The sequence below is a fragment of the Aulostomus chinensis genome, chromosome 19 (genome assembly GCF_037954235.1).
Source record: "Aulostomus chinensis isolate RoL2024-O1b breed Wild chromosome 19, RoL_Achi_v1.0, whole genome shotgun sequence".
Classification (NCBI taxonomy): domain Eukaryota; kingdom Metazoa; phylum Chordata; class Actinopteri; order Syngnathiformes; family Aulostomidae; genus Aulostomus; species Aulostomus chinensis.
In genome coordinates, this window is record NC_141338.1 from 18,630,517 (window position 1) to 18,651,806 (window position 21,290).

Sequence of the window (21,290 nt, forward strand, 5' to 3'; positions counted from 1 at the left end):
CCTGTTAGAGACATAGACCTGCTGTACTGCTGAATTTAGTAGCTTCAATTCAAAAATCTCTTGCACTGAATAACAGTTATTAATGTGCCCTTACTCTGCTACCCTTCTATTTATTTATTTTTTCTCACATCTTCCCTTCTTTTTCTATCAAATAGAAACCTCAGAACAACTTCATAATAATTGAGAGTGCAGTGGAATAAGCGGAATGTCCATGCCTTAGAGCTACAGAGTACACAAACAAAAACAGACCACAACTGATGAAACTGGAGCTCCCTGCACACACGAACCTTGGAGGAAGACTTTCAGGGGCTGCCATGGTTTCATTTTCTAGAATGTGCCTCTCTTTGCCCTTGTGCTCAGGCTCCATGCTAGTTCTTTCTCTCAGGCCACAGCTCAGGAGTTCCGGAGGCTCTTTGAAGCTTTGGTGGCTAGACAGAAGTCAGACAAATATTACAGAATAAAAGACTGAAGCAGTATTGTTCCACAGCTTCCACTGACAGCACACCAAGACCATGTCCTGAGATCCCTCCAAATTCCAAAATCACCCGCCCACTACAACAAAAAGTAAGTTTCCCAAGTTTGTACTGCTAAGCACAAAAAAAATATATCATTTAAACCTGCTGAAACCTGATTCCCCAGACATCAGAGCATAAAAACTGCAAAACATAATTTCTAAGTATTATTCAGGGCTTTTCCCTTGAAATTTGTAGTTTTTACCACTTTCCACAAGGCGGCTCCATTTTACTATCTTCAACCTGATGCTTAGAGACGTGTGTTTGTGTGTGTACACACTGGGCCTCACCTTGGAATATTTTTTTCTAGCCTGGTTTGAGCCTAAGTACCTGACTGTGAGTATTTGAACCTGCACACATCACCTTTTTTTAAGGTGGAAACGTACTCACACCTTGACACAAAAAAAAGGTATTAAAGAGGTTTAGATTCTGAATATTTGATATTTATGATTTTGGTTAACAAATAACACTTGGATGATTAACAAATTTAATTCTGTGGAAATGGGAAATACACTGTATATCACAGTATAATTGCATAATATTTTTTTGAAACACCGAATATTCTGGAAAATTTGTTTTTGAAACAAAGCGAGGAGAAAACAGATGGTGACGCTTTCATTATTATTGATCTTTTATTACAATATGCAAATGTGCTTGGACAATTCTTTCGAAATGAAAAACAGAATATCATCACTCACTCAGTCGCTGGCGTAGCAAAGTCTTGTTCCACACATCCGTGGTTCCCATTCAGAGGTTTGAGGTAGCAAGAAGCTTGGTTTAAATTGTCACTTGTCCCCCCGTCGTCATCGCTGTCATTATCATCATCATTTTCTTCACTGGCTGTGCTCAATTGCGCCACTGCTTCCACTCCTGCATCGACAGGCAAAAGCACAGTATGGCTCTGGAAGGAGTTATAAACGCTAGTGTTAGAAAAACACAACACAGTCAGTCACTGTCGCTTTGCATGAGCTTAAGATCACTAACTATATCGTCATATTTGAACTAAAATAAAAGATTTTGGTCATGACTTATTTATCAGTGTCATCAATACAGATGTTTACATGAATGAAACAGAAGCCACATGTACCACTTTAGTCTCCTCCTTGTGGCAGGAAGAGTTATTACAAACAAAAGGCTTCCCCGTCAGACTTTATTATTGTTATCGCTGTGTTTAACAGGAAGGAACTTCCTTTGTGCATCACCAAACCCAAAAAATGAATCATTCTCCATCTGAAGAGATGCACTTTTGAATTATTTATTCACATTCATGGAGGTAGAAGCAGACACATGGAGACTCATTTGTCTCAATTTGCCTTGAAATGTCTTGAATGTTCATTTGTACTTTGAAAACGTGTGTACTGCAGCTTTAGAGCGATACTTCACTTCACCTTTCAAGTACTCACAAATAGGTCTTTGTTTTCCCTCCTGCTCCACTTCTTTTTGACTCCAGAGTGCTGAAAGAGCCAGCCACATGTATCTTTCTTAAAGCTAATTTCAACTATATAATATATGGTATAATATCAACAACACTGACAAGCAGGTTCATTAGATCCATGCTAAATATACATGGCTGTTCTTTCCAAGATGATGCAGGAAGGGAAAAACCATCTCTGTGAGCTTGAGACACCTTTTTGTGAGGTTTGAGAGGTAAAAATACACTTTTTGGGTTCGGTTTAGCTTCAATGCTGCAATCATCATGCAGGTTGGTGGAGGCGGTGGTAGTACCTGGGGGAGACACGGACATCTGGCCCCCTCAGAGGTTAAAGGTGAAGCGTTAGGTTGAAGAGGCGGCGAGGGCGGACGGGTGAGCTGCTCCTGTACCATCTGGTCCACCTGCTCCTCCAGCTCATCCATACGCAACCCACACTGAAAGATGAGCCCCTCCAGCTCCCTAACACACACACACACACACAAAACTTCATTAAACAAACATAAACAAATGATGTGCTCACATACTGTAGGTATGAGATCTAATCTACTAATCTCACCGTTCAGGGTCAAAGTGGCTGATTTCTCTCCCTTGCTTCTGAAGGAGTTTGTGCTCATCCCTTGCTAATAGGTAGCCCCTCTCTAAAGACTCAAGCCCCTGAAAAAGCTGTGAAAGACCCTAAAAAGAAAATCAGAGCATCAGCATGGATGTACTGGTGGCTGTTCGTTCTTCTTAAAACAGACTTAAAGGAATACACCAACTTTGTGGGAAATATGCTTCTTGCCCACCCAGAACCACACAGGACAGGGGCCCTTTTCTCCTCTGTGCATGGCTCAGAGAGCTGTGTTGGTTAGTTTAGCGCAGTATCATTAGTCATTAGATACTTTTCTCTATGTATGCATTGATAAAAGTAGGGTTGTGAATAACATTTCCATTGAAACAATCAGATAAATAAGAACTTGTAATTTCATAATCAGAAACTGAGTGTTGTGCCGCAGCACATCCAAAGCCCAATCATGACTTCAGCCAATGAAAAGAGAAGAGAGTCTGCGTCTGCATAACACGGCAGATTTTGTAAGAGAGGATGAGGATTACCATTTCTGGACTTTATCTGTTAGATGACTTTTACAGAGGTATGCTAAGGTAAAAGAGTGCTGCATTGCGCTAAGCTAAGTAGCAGTCAGGCTTGATCCCTAATGCCACTGAGGAGAGAGGTCTGGGGAGGATGGAAACAAAGCGAGTTTTCCAAAAAAAAAAGATGGCATTTTCCTTCAAAGTTTTCTTACCTTCATCTGTTCGAATGCTTTGAGTTTTTTGTTCTTTATGAAATCCTCAAAAGTTTGAAGCTACATGAAAAAGAAAGACACAAAAATGTTACATCACATTAATATGTGAGAAATTTTAAGACCTCCCTCATGATAGAGTAGGTCGCCGACCTGCTGGAGGAACTTGTCAGCCTGACTGTAGAGGATCCTGGCCAGACGGTGCGCCACGTGAGGGCCGGGGCTTCTTGAGGATGAGAGGGAGGCAGAGGATGATGAGCGAGTGGAAGACCCTCCTGCAGAGGGAGGAACAAGTTATATGATGACAAGTGATAAATATGCCTTCAATAACACAGTGGCTACTCAGTTGGCTACGCCATGTTTTAGGTGCATGTACTCAGAGGAGTGCTGTGTCCACAAGGATAAAAAGAAGCTGAGTGGAGCTCTGCTCTCTGTGCCTGAGGAAACTCCAGCATCAAGAACTTTGAGGGCTCTTTGTTCAGCGCTGACTGGACAGAGGGGCCGGGCTTCGGGGGATCAGAGTACAGGTTCACCTGGAGGACATGTGAGAAAAGAACACGTGATATACATAGTCACACTTATCATGATGTCATCCATCACCACGCATCGATGACTAACATTTTAACTTCCAAGTATCTGGTTTTTCATTGGCACAACATTTCACTTTTCAACGTTGACAGAAGAAGTTGTGTTCTTCTACTGGCTTTGCCCACAACTGGTCGAGGCAGATGGAACCAGGGTCTGCTCAACATTCCTGCCTGTTTAGGGACGTTTTTCGTCACAGCTGTCACAGATTTGCTTGCTCATGGGGATTGTTGGGTCCCTTTAAACTTCTAAAAATAAAGAAGAGTGGTTCTAGACCTGCTGTACTTCTATGTGTCCTGAGACAAGTGGGGCTTTGATTTGGCGCTCTTCAAATAAAACTGACTTGGAGTACAGTAGGTCAAGTAGTACTAAGCAACAGTAGAAATACCCAGGTAAAACAGTACTCTGGTTAAAGTAAAGCTCGCCATTCAAAATTCGAATTCCATGAATGTGGAATTAGAAATTGGACAACTATTTGTAAAAACTTGTTTACTGTCGATCAAAATTGTAAGTATATATTCTACATGATATATTATTTATATTTCACTTTCGAACATGTTGCAGTCATTTATCCCATCTCTTGCTGTTTTTATTCAGTCATGCATCAATAACTAACACTGTCTATTCAGGGGCATCACAACCTCTTTCTCTGAAAGGATTTCATGTAATCCCACAGATGTTACAAGAGGAGGAGGCGGCGTAGGCAGATGCTGGGTCAGTGTTGCAGTGAAGGAGGCGCAGGAGCGGCGGGAAGCTCTTTGTAATTGGTGCTGATTATGGAGCACCGATTACAAAGAGCTTGAAGAGAAATGGGCAAATCATCGTTTTAAGGAGTTTCTTCTGAAATGTCTTTGATTCTGTCTGGACCAGGGTTTACTTATTCTATTTGAACAAAGAAACAACAACAGAATTTAGAAAAGGGACTTTAACATAAAAAATATTGTTCCTACTATTTATATCTCCATGTACTAACTACATTAAATGAGCCAATAAGTGAACACTAGACACACAACGTGCCTCAGGGATGTGTGCTATTCACACTGACAGTGACCTTTGGCCACCAAAACCTTTTCATTTCATTTATCCCACTGGACATTCCAACCAAATTTGCAGGGTATAAACAACATATACTAAAGCCTGTGAAGCAGTGGATAAAAAAAAACAACAACAACAAAGAGTTGGTACATATTTCAGAAAGTGTTATTTTTAATCTCACATGAACCCCAAACAGTCCCTACATGATGCTTGTTCAAATCATACAACCGGTCTTTTAAAGCACCCAGCCAAGAGGGAAATAGTTTCAAGAGGTAGCAGTGGAGCAGTCAGGGTGAGCAGGTGTGAACAAGGAGCACTGTGGACAGCTGAGTCAGTGGGTGTGCCTTGTGTTACCACTGCATGTCTGGTGATGGTGGGATTAATACTTCCAACACAGGCTGCAGTAAGGTTGCTCATGGGTGCACGCTGCTGTGATGTGCTCAGAGTCGGCTTGAAAAACATGTCTGACACTCCAACTCACATCAGCAGGAGTCTTGTCTCATCTGTTCTCTACACACACACACCGACTGGCGTTCCCCACTGACAGAGAACAGGTTCACTACCTCTTTGCAAACATTTGTTTTTTTACCAATGCGCGGCAACTGGCGATACACGTGAGTGATGAGCACATGCGACGCACGTGAGGTGTGAAGTCCAGCGCCCACCCAGTCGTGTTGCGTCATCTTCTTGTGAGCCAGAACAATAAATCTTATTCCTGTTTTAAATATCTCATCTTTATGTGGGTGACTGAATTTTATTGTCTACCACCTGGTTTATTACCACTACAGCAGAGACCGCTCTGCACCTTTAATGCCCTCCGTCAATGACACAATGGTTCAGCTCAAAACTGGTGAGAACACCAGCCGGTTCAGCAAAGCCCAAGTTCAGTAAATCATTCACTGATTTGGGGGCAAAAGAGCTTTACAGGCCCAAACTACAGGCCGACTACAACAGACTTGGCACAATTAGGAATGCTGTATAAAACGCCCTTAGAAAGTTGTGTGGTTTGTCTCAAGCATAAGTGCAAAGTGTCACAGTCCAACCAGGACTGTGTAAGTCTGGTGATGGGGCTTCAAGATTCGGATCCTCATGTCACCTCACCAGCTTTTTTTTGTTGTTTTGTTTTTTGAGTTTCTTGCTTTTCCCATACTCCTTTTACATTTTGTCAATTAAACCTTCAAGTTCCATCAAGTCCTGCCTGGTTCATCTCTGTTCTCTGCCGCCATGACAGAAGGATGTGACAAAATCTGACTCTGACAATCACCAAAAATACACTCAACTCATGACGGGGAACACCAGGGCAGGGAAGGAGCTGATAGGGTGAGGAACATTAGGAGCAGGGCTGTGACTGAAGAGGACTGAGAACAAAACCAGACCCAGGTGAAGCACTCAAAAAAGGCGGGAAACAGACAAAGACGGGAAGCGACAAGCACACAAAGACACAGGAGGGAAGAGCTAGTGAACGAGAAGACAAGAAGGAACACAAACTAGAAAAACACAGGAGAAGAACAAGAAACCCATGAATTACTAAAATAAACATTCACTAAAATAACCGAAAGAATCCAAAACCTGCAGTCCATAACAAAGCTAGACATGGTCCCATCCTACCATTCCCATGATGCATAGAGGCAATCAAGCCATCAGGACATGAGATTTTAGTAAACGGCAACTTTATTCATGTCATCTCGACAGCAAAGCCTATAATTGGGACAAACTTTCCATCATTTGGAATCTTATCATGACCTGGACGGGGTTCTGTGGCTTATAATTGAGGACAACCTGCTGTACATGATATTTTCTGTACCTTGGCTTCCAGACGCATACGATCGATAGTGTTCTCTTTCTCGGCGTACTTAGTCAGCAGTTTGTCATACTCCTCCTGAAATGAGGAGCCGACACAAGACAGTGAGAAGAGGAAAGAGAGAGAAGTGTGCAAATGCAACGTGAGGAGGGAGAAGGGGATGAATAATAATAAGGAGAAGAGAGAAGAATATTGGGGAAAACATGTAAGCAAAGCAAGCTTTAGATAGCATGTCCTAGCAGGCTCACTCAAAGTGAAACATACTGTAAGTGGAGACTCTCTACCCTTCCACCTGTGCTGGCTAGTGGTTCCAGTACCTGCAGCTGTTCCAGTAGGGTGGCGGCCTGCTGGCGGCATCTGAACTCCTGAGGCACCGTGGACTTGAGGGCCCTGGTGGATGATTCATTCCAGTCTGATGGGACCGGAGGTCCATCAGGGGTGTTCAGCAGGACTTCTTTCACAATGTCAGCGGGGGACTTAAAGACTAAGGGGGGCTCAGGTGACAGGGACTGCCTCTTCGAAGAGTGTCTGCTCTTGGGGGGCTTGTAACCGTTTTTGGGAAAATGGACCTTTGGCTCTACCTTGGAGAAGTTGGGTGTCCGGTAACTCAGAGACCTTTTTCTGAAAAACACAGCAATTAAATAATGGTGTGTTTAGACGGGTGATGAAGGAGAAGCAGGAAGGATGGCTTTTGGGATGAGGACCTGTGAGGATAGATGAGCCTCACCTGGATTGATCAGAATCAGCAGGTCTGGTCGTGGCTCTGTCTGGCCTGGTGCTCAAGCAGCCTGCTCGGTCTGTGCTGAGGGAACGAGACATTGAGGCTTCAGAAGAGGGCTGTCTTGTTTTCCTCAGTGAGGACGTGGGACATTTATTTGACTCTGGGGACCCTCTACTGACACCACAGCGCTGATCTGCCATCACTGGTTCAGAAGAGGGGGCTGTGGCTTGTTGAGGCCCTTTTCGCTCTCCAGTTTGACATGTTTCCTGACACTGAGGACTGGACTTGTGGCTCCTGAGGCTGCTGCGTGATTCTGGGAGACTTTCAGTGACGCTCATATCTGGGAGGGTTTCACTATAAATCAAGGAAGACTGGTATAATGGGCAGTGGTGGTTGGGAGCTCCAGCAGGTTCTGTGGGTGGCGGTTGAACACTACCAGATCCCCCTTCTTTGCTACTGTAGCTTTCAGTAGAGCCCTTTACATGTCCATATTTCTTCCTGTCACTCCTCTTGCTCTTTTCCTCTCCATCTTTCTCATCCTTCATCATATCCAGGTCTACTTCCTTCTTAGGTATGCGCTTTAGCCTGTTTTCCAACATCTGCTCATCCTCCCCCCATTCTCTAAGGAGACCATCACCTACTGATTACATAAAGAAATGTGAAAAACAAAAGCTTTCAACAAATTTGGTAATGTTATTTGCTTTCTGGCTAAGAGTTGGACAAAAGGTCATATTGTACCTTTGCAATAAAGATGAAGTTACAGCTGTAAATCCATTAGCTTAACTTTACACATTTTTCCCTCCTGCACCACGGCTTCGTGACTCAAGAATGCAGAAAGAGTGGCCACTTAGCTTTAAGCTAACAACAGAAAAACTGTCCAGAAACATCTACAACTGTTTTGGTTTTTTTGTTCAGTAATCAAGGAACACTTTGATTTGAGCTCAAAACAAACACAACAAACACTGTTTTCTGCTCTCTGGAGTCACAAAGAAGTGATGCAGCAAGTAAAGGTCAAGAGAACTTACAAGGTAAAATACATTTTTGAGATGAAGAATCGTTTTAAAAAAGAGTTACAAAAATCAGCCTGTCAACTACTTAGTAAAGAATTGGAGGAAGGTTACACTCAATACTAAATTAAATGGAATACTCAAGGTCTAGGAAATGTTATAAAGTCAAAAACTCACATGGGAACAGTCTTTGTGCATCCTCTTCAGGTGACTGACTTTGGGACAAATGTTCCTCGGATGGTGCGTCCACCTCACACCCAGTGAGACCTGCCTGCTCTGGTGTGAGGGGTCCTGGACACCAGGCTGGATTACATTCCATGTTTCCATCCTCTAGTTGAATGTCCTCCAGCGCGTCTGTCAGTCCAATGATGCCATTCTCATCCATCTGGCTAGCAAATTCATCCTCTTGGTCCTCCTCATCTTCCCACACATCGTCAGACAGAACGGAGCTGGTGGGTGAGCTGCGTACTGGGGCAGGGGTCCAGAACAGAAGTCCTGCTGTAGTGGTCTTTCTGGTCGCCATTCACCATTCAGTTCTGACTTCAGCTGAGGTCTCAGGAACCTTGTGCAACTTTTCTTGTTGCTCTGGCTCTGAGGTGCGGACCGCGTTCGCAGCCATAACCACAGAGGCTCAAAGAGGACAGGCCATGTCAAACATTCCAGTGGTGCAGCTGAAGCAGCTGGATGGAGCTCCTGAAACATTGGGTGATGTTACATCAATAACCATGTAAAACAATAAACTGCCCAAAAGAGTAGATCAGATAAACAGGAAGCACCAATAAGAAGAAATACTCCTCATGCATACTTTCATTTACCTAATAGGTCACGTAGCTCCTCAATCTCCACAGACGAGCTAAGCTAGCGGCGCTAACATTAATGCTAGCTCTACCAGAAGCCCCAGAGCAGATTTTGACAGTCTTCAGCTGACGTGCTGCATCCACTGACAGTTTCAGCTGCTCCAGTGAGAGTGAGGCAATGATGTTTAAACCATTTACCTACATTTGAGCAAGTTAGACAACATATTGAGAGCTAAACATCTCTATTTTTCCAGGCCTACTGGGTAAAACATCCCCCTGATGTAACTGTGGGCACACCTGCGTATGGGAATCATGATAACGGACTATCTAATCATTGTGATTATTGTCATATTGAGTTTGATTAAATCCGGTTACAAATACTGTACAGAAAATAAACAGGCATAATGTAGCTCCATTATTTGAGGATAAATGGTTGCAAAAAGGCAATCTCCTCCTCAGAGAGACAGACACAGGCAAAATGAAGGCGTCACTCTGTACTTGTGCAAAATAAATGGAATATCGGTTACAATATTGTTTCTTTTTAAGCCCTGAACACATTACTGAGGCATTCCATTCGTTACGGCATCAGTTTAACTGAAATATTTGGTTACTTGAGATTTTTAGAAATATATATATACACAAAGAAGCTGAGGAGATGGACTGAGTGACTGTGTCCTGGTAAGAGTTCCACACAGCTGCAGCAGAGCGCATCTATTTTAACAACACTCGAACTCAACATGCGGTTTAGTGTTGGCTGCTTCTCTCTTTTACAGATGAGTTGAATTCTTGTGCCGAGAAAATGCAGGTAAGCTATTTGTAAATGTGATATTAGGCCCGAAATTGTAATTCAATAATTCATAAATTCAATTAGGGCTACACGGTGGTGCAGTGGTCAGCACTGTGGCCTCACAGCAAGAAGGTTCCAGGTTCCAGTCCCGGCTCCATCATCTTTCTGTGTGAGTCTCCATGTTCTCCCTGTTCCTGTGTGGGTTCTCTCTGGTACTCCAGCTTCCTCCCACAGTCCAAAGACATCAAGAGGGGATGAGGCTGATTGATACTCTAAATTGACTGTAGGTGTGAATGTCAGTGTGAATGGTTGTTCGTCTCTGTATGTTGGCCCTGAGATGGACTGGCGACCTGTCCAGGGTGAACCCCGCCTCTCGCCCATTGACGCTGGGATAGGCTCCACCCCCCCACGACCCTTAATATGTAGGAATAAGCGGAAGATGACGATGGATAAATTCAATTAGCTGCAGCCTCCACACCAAAACAGCTGCAACTGAGGTCTGTCTTGTTGTGTAAGCACTTAAGGATTTGTTTCCAAGGTGACATGAACTCTGCGTTCACACCGCAGATACAGCGAGCGTTCATTTCACTGCCCTTGTCACTAAGGCTGCACTATCAGGTCACAAGCCCTTTGTAAATCAGGCTGTATTTCATGCAAGTGCATCACACATGGAACGAACACAAGTTCACACTGTTCCCAGCAAAGAAGTCCCTCAAGTGTTTGACTGGCTGGAGCCGTAACTATGGCAACTCCACAGCCCGAGAGACACAACAAGTCTCAACGACACTGTGTTACACCTACACTGCTTTGATATATGAATGGGGACATGCTCCTTATGTCCAGAACAACTGCACAGTCAAATTCCAAAATGCCCTCAGAATCCATCCATCCATGTTAGCCTTGTTTAAGGAATTTTTGCTGTTGTTTTAGCGCCAATGTTAAGAAGCTTTACTGGCCTTTGACGGTCTGATCACAGGATATCACTCTGAACTGGTGGAGACAAACTGGCTGTCATGCAGGAATGGTTAGAAAAGCTTGCATCATAGAGAAGATGAAAGTTTAGGGAGTTTTTTTTTGACGAATAACATGAATGAAAAAATGAGCTGGTAAACTAGAATTCGACCTCGCATTTGCATGCATCCTCCAACTGTCCCTGCGTGTCCAGACTCATGAGAACTAAATGAAAAGAATTTCATTTTTTAAAAAAGTGATTATTTTCTGTTTGAAATCTTACTGATATTCTGTCAAGGCTGAGAAGTGTTATTGCTAAACATCAGTCACCACTTAACAAGAAGGCCATAATCAACAAAAGTTAGTTTATGCTTAGTTAACCATTACTGAATGTTGAATAAGGTTGATTATGCTTATTAGCCACTAGGCCTCTAGTGGAGCCTTAATGTAAAGGCACTATGATGTCATGTTGAAGTTGACCTTTAACCTGTTGATCGTAAAATGACATCACTTCATGGTACCTGACGTTTAGGTGAAATCCTTCTCATCGTCAGTGTTGGCCACGCGTGTTTTGAGAGGTCAGGGTGAGCCTAAAGTTTGATCTCATCTAATCAGCTCATTGAGTTGAAGTTCATGTTCTTGTCCACACTTGAAGGTTAATGTCTGTTGACGAGAGAGGGACAGTTGGATGGACAGGCTGCGCCTCGGGCCATGGACGAAGCATGAGCAGTACAGTAAAGTAGCAGTCTGAGTCTCGTTACGAGGAGTGGTCACAATGCATCTCTCCTAAATATCCCGGATTAGATTAAGAAGATTATCAGCCTGGTGCTTCGTTGCCTCTCTGACACAATCTTCACACACACACACGACACACAAACCCATCAGGCTGTCTTACGCAGAACTACTCAAACACGTCTGCATGTTTCTGTCACCTGAATTGTACTGGATAAAGCAACAAGAATCAAGTCGTGTTCAGCCTGCAAGCGTCTCTGCAGCGACCCTCCACGCTGGCCAGCATGGCCGACCCACCATGCATTTAAATGAGACCACAAGGAATGAGAGCAGCTCTGCAGCTGGCCAGCTGCCACGGGTGTTGTAGAGGAACAAAAACTTAAGTAAAGCTCCAGTTACGGCTCCCAGGATTGCTGTCACACGACCGCTGGTATACGAAGCTAACCGCATACATTTACTCTGTGCAGTATTTGAGAGGAGACTTCCTGAGTACCGGTAAATTTCCATGACTTCTGCATCCCTGTGTGGAGAATTTTCATAGACACGGGTGCGAATAAATATTTCAGCTGCTGCAGGATTAAGAAAGTGACAGAGGAAAGAGGGAGGATATTCACTTCAAAACAGAGTAAAATTGCACAATTAAAACAAAAATTCCCATTTGGGAAAATGCTCATGGCAATACTTTCTCTGGAATGCCTTTCTGCACCAGAGGTAAAGAAAGAAAAATCTATGTCAAAATGTACCAGCATACATTTGGTTAAATAAAAGACAAGCTACATGGCTTGGTACTGCAAAACTTGTACTGTAATAATATAATACAGACTTTTCAATGTTCTCTTGAATAAAATATTCAGGCGTGATAATTTTCCAACTAATTTGTTGCATGTTTTGTGTTCATAAACTTTTCATGGCATGAAAATTGCTTTTTTTTCCAACTCAATAACCTTTCAAGGTTTTGAGTTTGTTTTTTTTTTAACCATAGAACCCCTGTTAAGTCCTCTCCCTTTAAGTCTAGAGGGAAACATTTATTTCGTCCTATCCATATGGTAAACAGATACTTAAAACGATTTCACATAGAATATAACTTGAGTAAAATATAACGAATCGTTGCAGAAAAACATCTCAATTCCGACCAAGAAGAGCACACATTTTGCTGAGCCAGCTAATTGGGAGGCAGCCATCGTTAGTGCCATCACAGCACCGCGTTCCTGCAACTTTGTTAGGCGTCACTCTTCAGTCCCACTCGGTGTACATTCTCCCTCCTGTTCTTTCACAGGCAGCGAGACTTCCAGCTATAAATAGAGCTGGCTGCCGTTTTTGATTCCAGCAGCTTCAAGAAAATGCGAAACCTTTAAAGAATATTCTCCTCGGGAAATGCAGATTCCAGTCCTTCAGTCATACAGCACAGCACCGGGAGTATTTTTGACTTGTGGGTCTTCTACTTCGACCAGACATCCCAAATTCTTTTGCTACCTCTTCTCACTTTGCCAGCTCGGAGCTGTTTCTGCTCCTGGTTGTTCTGGTCTCCCTCCCAGACACAAACACGTACATGTTGGGCATTCCTTGTGTGTTCAGACAGGAGTAAAACAAATCAAGGCCGAGCGGAAGCAACAAGCTATGAAATCAAATCAAAGCCGTTTACAAGTTTGAGAGGTTTTTGTTTTCCTTTTCTGTCAGTGAGGATGTTGAAATCTTTACAAAGAAAAGAAACAACTCACCTGTTATTCTGCTGCTCGGGCCCACAGGAACAGAGGATTAATCTCAGCAGCCATATGGCCGACATAAAGCTGCTCTAAAGCCTTGACTGGGGGGCTTCACTCATTGTCAGCAGACGGTGATGATCAGTGTCCATCCAGGACAGGGGGCTCGTCCAACTGCTCAGACAGACTGACAGACAGGAGCAGGGCTTTATTCAGCTGACTGGTGGACGGGCTCAGGCCTCATCCAGGGAGGGCTGGTGGACCAGAAAAAAAAAGAACTTCTGCTAAGCTGCACTGACATTGTCAGTCCCACCAAAACTCACAAAATCAGGCCAACAGGAACAACACTTGAATTTTCAGAATAAAATCTGAGATAAGGTAAGATAAGATAAGGCCTTATGGCTTCCCTGAGCAGAAGTTTGTGTTGGATCAGAAAGACACATGTCCACTACTGTTTATAAGACTTCACAATGAGAGCACAATAACCAGCTGGGCTAATGAACCTTTTTATCATGGTCATCATTGTGACCTTTACCCTGAAGTGGACAAACCCCCTACCACCCCCGCCCACACAGAACTTGGGTCTGCTGCGATGTTTCTTCCTGTTGGAGTGCCTGGTTTTTAGGACCCCACTGTCTCAGATCAGCTTGCTAATGGGTGAATTATGTGTATTTTTAAACTACATTCGTTGAAAATGGTGCCGGTGCAGTGGTGCAGTGGTCAGCACTGTCTCCTCACTGCAAGAAGGTTCCGGGTTCCAGTCCCGGCTCCATCAAGGATCTTTCTGTGTGAGTCTCCATGTTCTCCCTGTTCCTGCGTGGGTTCTCTCTGGTACTCCAGCTTCCTCCACAGTCCAAAGACATCAAGAGGGGACGAGGCTGATTGATACTCTAAATTGACTGTAGGTGTGACTGTGAGTGTGAATGGTTGTTTGTCTCTATGTGTTGGTCCTGTGATGGACTGGTGACCTGTCCAGGGTGAACCCTGCCTCTCACCTGAAGGCTGCTGGGATAGGCTCCACCACCCCCCACCCCCACCCTAAACATGATATGAGGTAGAATGGATGGATGGATGGATGGATAGTTGAAAATGTGTGCTTTGAGACCTGTTCTCTGTAGGCTGACATGACGTAACTTTCAATAAAACTGTATTTCAGTTGATTTTAAACTCACAATCCTGACCTTTTTCACGAAAAACCTCTTGAAATTAAAGTTAGAATTCCAACTTTATTCCCACAATTCATTATTTTTCTACTTTCAAACATTTTAGCTCATTTCTGAGTAAGTGACGCAAGTCTTCCCCAGGTGCTTGCTGTCATCCATCAGAGGGCAAATCTACATCATGCATGCACACACACGTACGTATACATACACACACACACACACACACACACACACACACACACACACACACAAACCAGCCACGTTGATAAGTTTGAGAAAGGAGGAGCGAACACCTGTTCAAACATGAGAGGACATTCGTGGAGGAACCGAAAGCAAAGTTCTCCTGTTGTTTTATTTGCTGTTGGACATTTTAGTAAAGTCAAGAAACTCTCGCTCCTCCATCTGCAAGCCAGGCCCACCCAGTCCAGCAGTGGAGGCTCTGACGACGACATTCAATAAACACTGCTCTTTTTTTAATAATTAAAATGACGTGGGGGAGAGTTTGTATCAAGAGCGCTGCAAGCTTACCTTGTCAATAAAGAGCGCCATTTACTTGAGCGGGAGGCAGGAGGACTTTGAGAGGACAGGAAGAGATTTCACAAGGCTCCGTTGCCATGAGAACCGCTAAACTAAAGAGAAGAAAAGGCCCAGCCTTAAGTTACCATGGCGCCCCACAACAAATCACTGTGTGTGTGTGTGTGTGTGTGTGTGTGTGTGTGTGTATCGCTAATCTGGGGACACTGGGAGACAGAAAAGGAGATTAGACAAACTGCAGTGTTAAGATTTGTCCATTAGGTGGCAGCACGTCCTCGCTGTGTCTCAATACTCGCTTGAGGGAGCTGCTGACACATAAACCTAAAACTGTTCCTTTCCTATTTTATTTTTTTTACGCGAGACCATCTGTAGGTTTGAGATTTACTCTCATTCAATTTTTTTCTGTGGATTTCCTAATAATAGCTGCAAATGTTTCACCCCTCAACGTTACTTCTCACGTTCAAGTTGACCAGTGAAAACCAGAAGGAGCACCAGTTTTGGTTCGTGTTTGAATCCTCAGACATCAAGTGGAGCCTCTAGCGTTTGCATTTTTTTTTTTTTTTTGGACATATTGTTTCTCTCTGGTTTCTGGCACGGAATAGTGTTGAATTGTGACAGTTTGGGGACAAAAAAACAATTCTCGTCCAAAAATCAAATGATTGGATTGTAACGGGTGTCGTTAGACCTTTGCATTTGGAGCTGTAGCCCCGGATCGCTGTGCCTTAAAAATATTGGCCATAATATAATAAATTGCCTAATGGGCGGCATGGCTCAGGGGTAGAGTGGCCGTCTCACAACCAAAGGGTTGCTGGTTTGAGCCTCACCTCCCTGGTGCCCATGTCCAAGTGTCCTTGAGCAAGATACTGAGCCCCTAAATGCTCCTGATGAGTAGGTTGGCTCCTTGAATGGCAGCCTCCACCATCAGTGTGTGAGTGTGTGTGTGTGTGTGAATGGGCGGATGAGATGACACTGTGAAGCTCTTTGAGTGCCGCTAAGGTAGAAAAGTGCAATATAAATTGAGTCCATTTACCATTAAGTGATGAAAATCACCGCAGCCACAGTGGCAGCACGTTACTCACACTGACCTGACCTGGCTTTCCTATGGAGTCTGAATAATTTGTTGCAAATACAACATCAGTTTTATATTCTTTGCTCCTCTGTCACTCACTGATATTCCAAGAGCCCGTCTACAGTTTAAGCAGTGTTTAGTGGTTAGTTAATACAGTGGGTTTTTTGGGGGGCGGGGAAACAAAAGCAGCCAGCAACAGCGCAAGAAGAGGTGGAGAGTGAGCCATCATCCCCCCAGCCCGTGATAAGACGTCCATCAGCTCAGGTTCGTGAAAAAGGCAGCCAGCTCTGGTTTTGAAATTCAGAGAGAGACAAGACTCAGAACGAGTGCTCCTAGCCAGCCTCTGCTAGCTGTAAGACACTCGGTTTGGAAAACTAAAGTCGGCCCAAAACAGCTTCCTCATAAGCGTTTGTTTTCCATGAACATGCTCCTTTAAGGCCACTAGTGTACAGCAGTCACTCACCAGGCCTTTTGTAACACTGCTAGCTACCATAGGGTATAAACCAAGTGGAAGAGCTAGGCTATCCACAGGCCTTGGTCTAGTGAGGGAAAATTAGCTTTGGCCCTCCTTTCATTCTCAAACTACGTTGAAATTGCATCTTCAACAGCTCAATTTAAAAATTTTCCCAGGGGAGAAACCCCAAACCCACATTGAAATAAGGACTGTAGGGCAAAAGCCCCAGGTATTTTGCACTCCTAGCGACGCCCTTGGTCTGTAATAATCAGTTCAATGTTGGCTCTGGTGGCACGGTGGTGCAGTGGTCAGCACTGTGGCCTCACAGCAAGAAGGTTCCAGGTTCAAGTCTCCATGTTCTCCCTGTTCCTGTGTGGGTTCTCTCTGGTACTCCTGTTTCCTCCCACAGTCCAAAGACATCAAGAGGGGACGAGGCTGATTGATACTCTAAATTGACTGTAGGTGTGACTGTGAGTGTGAATGGTTGTCTGTCTCTATGTGTTGGCCCTGTGATGGACTGGTGACCTGTCCAGGGTGAACCCCGCCTCTCACCTGAAGGCTGCTGGGATAGGCTCCACCCCCCCAGGACCCTTAACAGGATAAGAAGTAGAAAATGGATGAATGGAAACACAATAACATCTTGCCAGCACTGTTGCTTTGTATGCAGTTCTTTCTTCTATTCCACCCTTATCATAAGACTTGAAATGCTAACTTAAAAAATATCTTGTTGTCAATCTTAATGAAATGAGAATATCATTGCCTCATAATTCAAAAAACAAACAAAACAGTGGATGGTGGTTTTCACTCCTGGTTCAGAAGCCCTATAAATTTTTACTGCTCATAAATACAATTTACAACCTAAACTGCCCCTCAGAAGTGGGAGACCACCTTTAGAATGTCAAACCAGTACTGTTCTGATGTAAGGAAGATGATGCTTTTGAGGTGACAGTGGCTTCATGTTTCCTTGCAGTAAGAGACATGGGAAAAAAGAGCCAGCGCTCCACTGAAATTCAGTCAAATTAAAGTTGGAATCTACACAAGGAACAAGGAACAATCATTTGCCAAACTGTTAATTCAATAATAGTATTGCAGCTAACTAAGCAACATAATGCTAAATGATTAATGTGGGTGTGGCGAGAGTTAACGTTCAACCAGAATTTACAGCAGAACAAAAAGTAAACTCAAGGAGCAAGCTAATGTTAGCACCACTGCTATCTGTAGTAGCAAGCTAATGTTACCGCCACTGCTATCTGTAGTAGCAAGCTAATGTTAGCACCACTGCTATGTGTAATAGCAAGCTAATGTTACCGCCACTGCTTTCTGGAACAGCAAGCTAATGTTACCGCCACTGCTATCTGTAGTAGCAAGCTAATGTTCACATCGCTCCTATCCATAGAAGAAAGCTAAGTTTAGCACCATGTCTATATGTAGCAGCAAGCTAACATTAGCACCACTCCTACCTGTAGCAACAAGCTAAGGTTAATGGCACTCTGTAAGTAGATGTATGTATATAATCATGGAATTGATCAGCTGGTCTCTCAACGCTATTGACACCATATTTTCGACAAGGAAATCAAGACCGGAGGAACCTGCCTGTCCGCATGGAACCGACCCTGCGGGCTACGTTCTCGATTCCTGGGGGAGATGGCGTACCGCGTGCTTGACGCCTCTCTCCGTGGAGGACATCGAGGATCTCTACTTATTTGGGTTCATGGTTGTGGGGCTTCTCCTCCTCGGACTTGGAGGTGCCCTCACATACTGAAAAATTGGCAAGACGTCGGCTGCCACCAGATCTGGACCTCCACAACTGACCATCATTTACAACGCAATTATTGAGGCTGGCAAAGCGGGGCAACAACAGACTCTTGAACTGAAACGCAGGATGGAAACCATCTCGGAGCAGTTGGCCGCTTTGCGAAGAGGAGAGTGATGTTGAAGACCAGAAAATTTTAACTTACAATTTGGATTGGACTGAAAGAGAAGACGGATTGGAATGTGTGCTCCTCTGCCGTAACCCAAACACAGCTTCCTTATCGGCTACTGAAGGTCATCTGCCCACTGTTTATCCTCCAAGAGAACTCCTTCTGCCTTGGTGACGCAAATGGCACGTACTATCCCCCCCCTCCCCCGTGTGTTCCTGACCCCCGCCTCTGCCCTCTCCACCTCCCTTGGGGTGGGAGCGCCTGTTGGCTGCAGCCTGCCCCGCCCGGGCTTGGTGGCGCGGCCCTGCTGCGACGCCTCACTCTCACTTGCCTCCATTGGGTCAACGGACTGCTCAAGTTTAGCGTACATACACAACAAATGTATATGTGCTGTTGTTAAGTTTCTGAAGTGTACCATTATTACTTTCAATCTGTAATAATTGTGACGGCTTGTGATAGTTGTATCAGGCTTTGAGTTGTGATCTTAATTGCCCCTCGGGGATAAATAAAGTTATCTGAAATCTGAAATCTGAATAATGTATATATTGTGTAGTGAATGGTCATTTTTGGTCCACAGTTTAAAAAAAAAAAAGAAGCATCAGGAAATATAATCCCTGTTTCATTAGAAACCATTTTTTTTAATTACATTTAATTATTTATTGATTGCCAACTCTATGTATTTAGATATTTTTGCCTCAGGTTTTTTTCCATAGCCATATTTATTTATTCATATAGTGTTTTGCTAATACTGAAGTAAAGGTAGACCAGAGAAGATGAGGAGAATTAGAAATCAACCAGAAGTCATGTAGCATCCAGGTTCCTCACGGCCCTGCATAGAACTATCGGACATATATAAATGAAGCAGAGCAAGAGCTGAGCCTTCACGCTCCTTCGAGGATCTTGAGAAACCTTCCGGTACTTTCTTTAACAATTTTCATAAGGTTTTGGGCAGAGCCTCACTTTTGCAGCCTCAATGAAATTGAGAGCGAAGATCCACCTGCTTCTTATCCAACTAATGTTACATCATGCTATGCTAAGCTAAGACAGATTGTCTGCTCTGAGCTGGTTGAAAATGTGTCAATATTGCTCATTTAAATTTACAGCAGTGTCTATTAGTTTGCACTTTGTAACTTTAAACAGGATGAACATGTTTATCGGCTAAGTTAGTCAACATAATATTAGCATCTTGAATCAACTTCCATCCATCGTCATCTTCCGCTTATTCCTACACATTAAGGGTCGCGGGGGGGCTGGAGCCTATCCCAGCGTCAACGGGCGAGAGGCGGGGTTCACCCTGGACAGGTCACCAGTCCATCACAGGACCAACATAGAGACAAACAACCATTCACACTCACAGTCACACCTACAGTCAATTTAGAGTATCAATCAGCCTCGTCCCCTCTTGATGTCTTTGGACTGTGGGAGGAAGCTGGAGTACCAGAGAGAACCCACACAGGAACAGGGAGAACATGCAGACTCACACAGAAAGATCCTGTACCCAAGCTGGGACTCAAACCTGGAACCTTCTTGCTGTGAGGCGACAGTGCTGACCATTGCACCACCGTGCCGCCTGGATCAACTTCCCAATATGAAAAATGCTTTTCGCCAGTCGATGAAGAAAAACATTGTGACCGAATTTATTTTATCCAAATAAATAAATAAATAAATAAATAAATAAAAGGCTTTTTCCAACATTAAGATGCTTTCACTTGTCAGATTGGGACCATATGAATCAAATTCCTCACTCTGGAGGCCGATGCTGCTGCCTCAGTCACTCACAGCTGGTGGAAAACACTTCATAATGACAATCTCCCTTCAAAGCTGTTCGCAGACTTCAAACTGATCTCGTCCCATACACTTAACTTCTTTCTGTTTCAGCTGGAAATAAACTAATAATGTTTTGGATCCATTTGTGACACATCTACCAAACATAGACATTTAAATCGAATGGTTTGAGACATTTGTAGGTGAATTAATCCTTTAAGTCTTCACAACCCCCCGGGGACCTAAATAACTGGAATGAGGAATATGTTTGTAAGGAATAAATCCTTGAGAAGGAGCTGTGTATGGCCAAGGAGTGAATGTGCTCTTGTGCTCATGGGTTATTTAGACACTCGATACAATAAAAGAATGATTATTGGAACAGACAACGTATTTGCTGTGAGACTGATGAGATAGTTACAACCACATGGGAAAGAAACCCCTGTGGCGATGTAGACAAAATACAGAATACATATGTCAGTTTCTCTGGCTCACCAGAAACCACAAACTATCTTGTATTTTTGGTTTCTTCCGGGTGCACGCAAAGTTTAAGTTTTGGGGTCAGAGTTCAACTGCCGAATGGAGCCTTATTTAATTTTCAGACTTAATTTGGTAGTCAAGTGTGCGTATTTTTGAAAAGAGCCTTCTCCAAAATTACAGTGATCATAAAATGGACTTTAAATGTCAGGCACCAGTTGTGAGAAGGATTATGTAAATGAAATAGAAAAAATAGAAACACTATTTTTTTTTCTACCTTCATTTTTTTAAGAGAACACAAATGATGAGAGAAGGGAAATAGAATTGATTTCTTGTTTGAGGGCTGAGTTTTTAATCGCTGATGTTATCGTTGACATTTACACATGATTTTAAATGTATTTTGTTATCGTTCAAAGTCAATTTAATTGATTGTTTGGAACATTGTCAGGAAATTGTCTCTGCAAGATAGAGACTGTGTTTTCGCTCTTAGTTCGTACCACAAAATTTCCCAACACACAGGATCAAATTCTCAGAGACGGAGATCTCAATTAAAGTTTTACTTGCTGCAAG

At 43.5% G+C, this 21,290-nt stretch overlaps 1 protein-coding gene across 5 annotated transcripts in view; it reads right to left on the bottom strand.

The window, feature by feature from the left end:
* Positions 1-18,625, bottom strand: part of akna (AT-hook transcription factor) — a 28,739-nt gene extending 10,114 nt beyond the window's left edge. The window contains exons 1-16 of one of the 5 annotated variants that reach the window (XM_086187181.1): positions 18,519-18,625; positions 17,113-17,150; positions 15,032-15,132; positions 13,359-13,527; positions 8,551-9,066; positions 7,373-8,006; positions 6,963-7,266; positions 6,649-6,723; positions 3,601-3,757; positions 3,378-3,499; positions 3,228-3,287; positions 2,501-2,619; positions 2,238-2,403; positions 1,916-1,966; positions 1,211-1,413; positions 288-428 (exon numbers count right to left, since the gene is read on the bottom strand). In XM_086187181.1, coding sequence (XP_086043307.1) covers positions 288-428; positions 1,211-1,413; positions 1,916-1,966; positions 2,238-2,403; positions 2,501-2,619; positions 3,228-3,287; positions 3,378-3,499; positions 3,601-3,757; positions 6,649-6,723; positions 6,963-7,266; positions 7,373-8,006; positions 8,551-8,896 — 2,378 coding nt within the window. In that variant the 5' untranslated portion in view covers positions 8,897-9,066; positions 13,359-13,527; positions 15,032-15,132; positions 17,113-17,150; positions 18,519-18,625. Of the gene's footprint in view, positions 1-287; positions 429-1,210; positions 1,414-1,915; positions 1,967-2,237; positions 2,404-2,500; positions 2,620-3,227; positions 3,288-3,377; positions 3,500-3,600; positions 3,758-6,648; positions 6,724-6,962; positions 7,267-7,372; positions 8,007-8,550; positions 9,067-13,358; positions 13,595-15,031; positions 15,661-17,112; positions 17,151-18,518 lie in introns of those variants that run through there. The other 4 variants (XM_086187180.1, XM_086187182.1, XM_086187184.1 and 1 more) reach the window with 4 other exon arrangements.
* Positions 18,626-21,290: the final 2,665 nt, after the last annotated feature.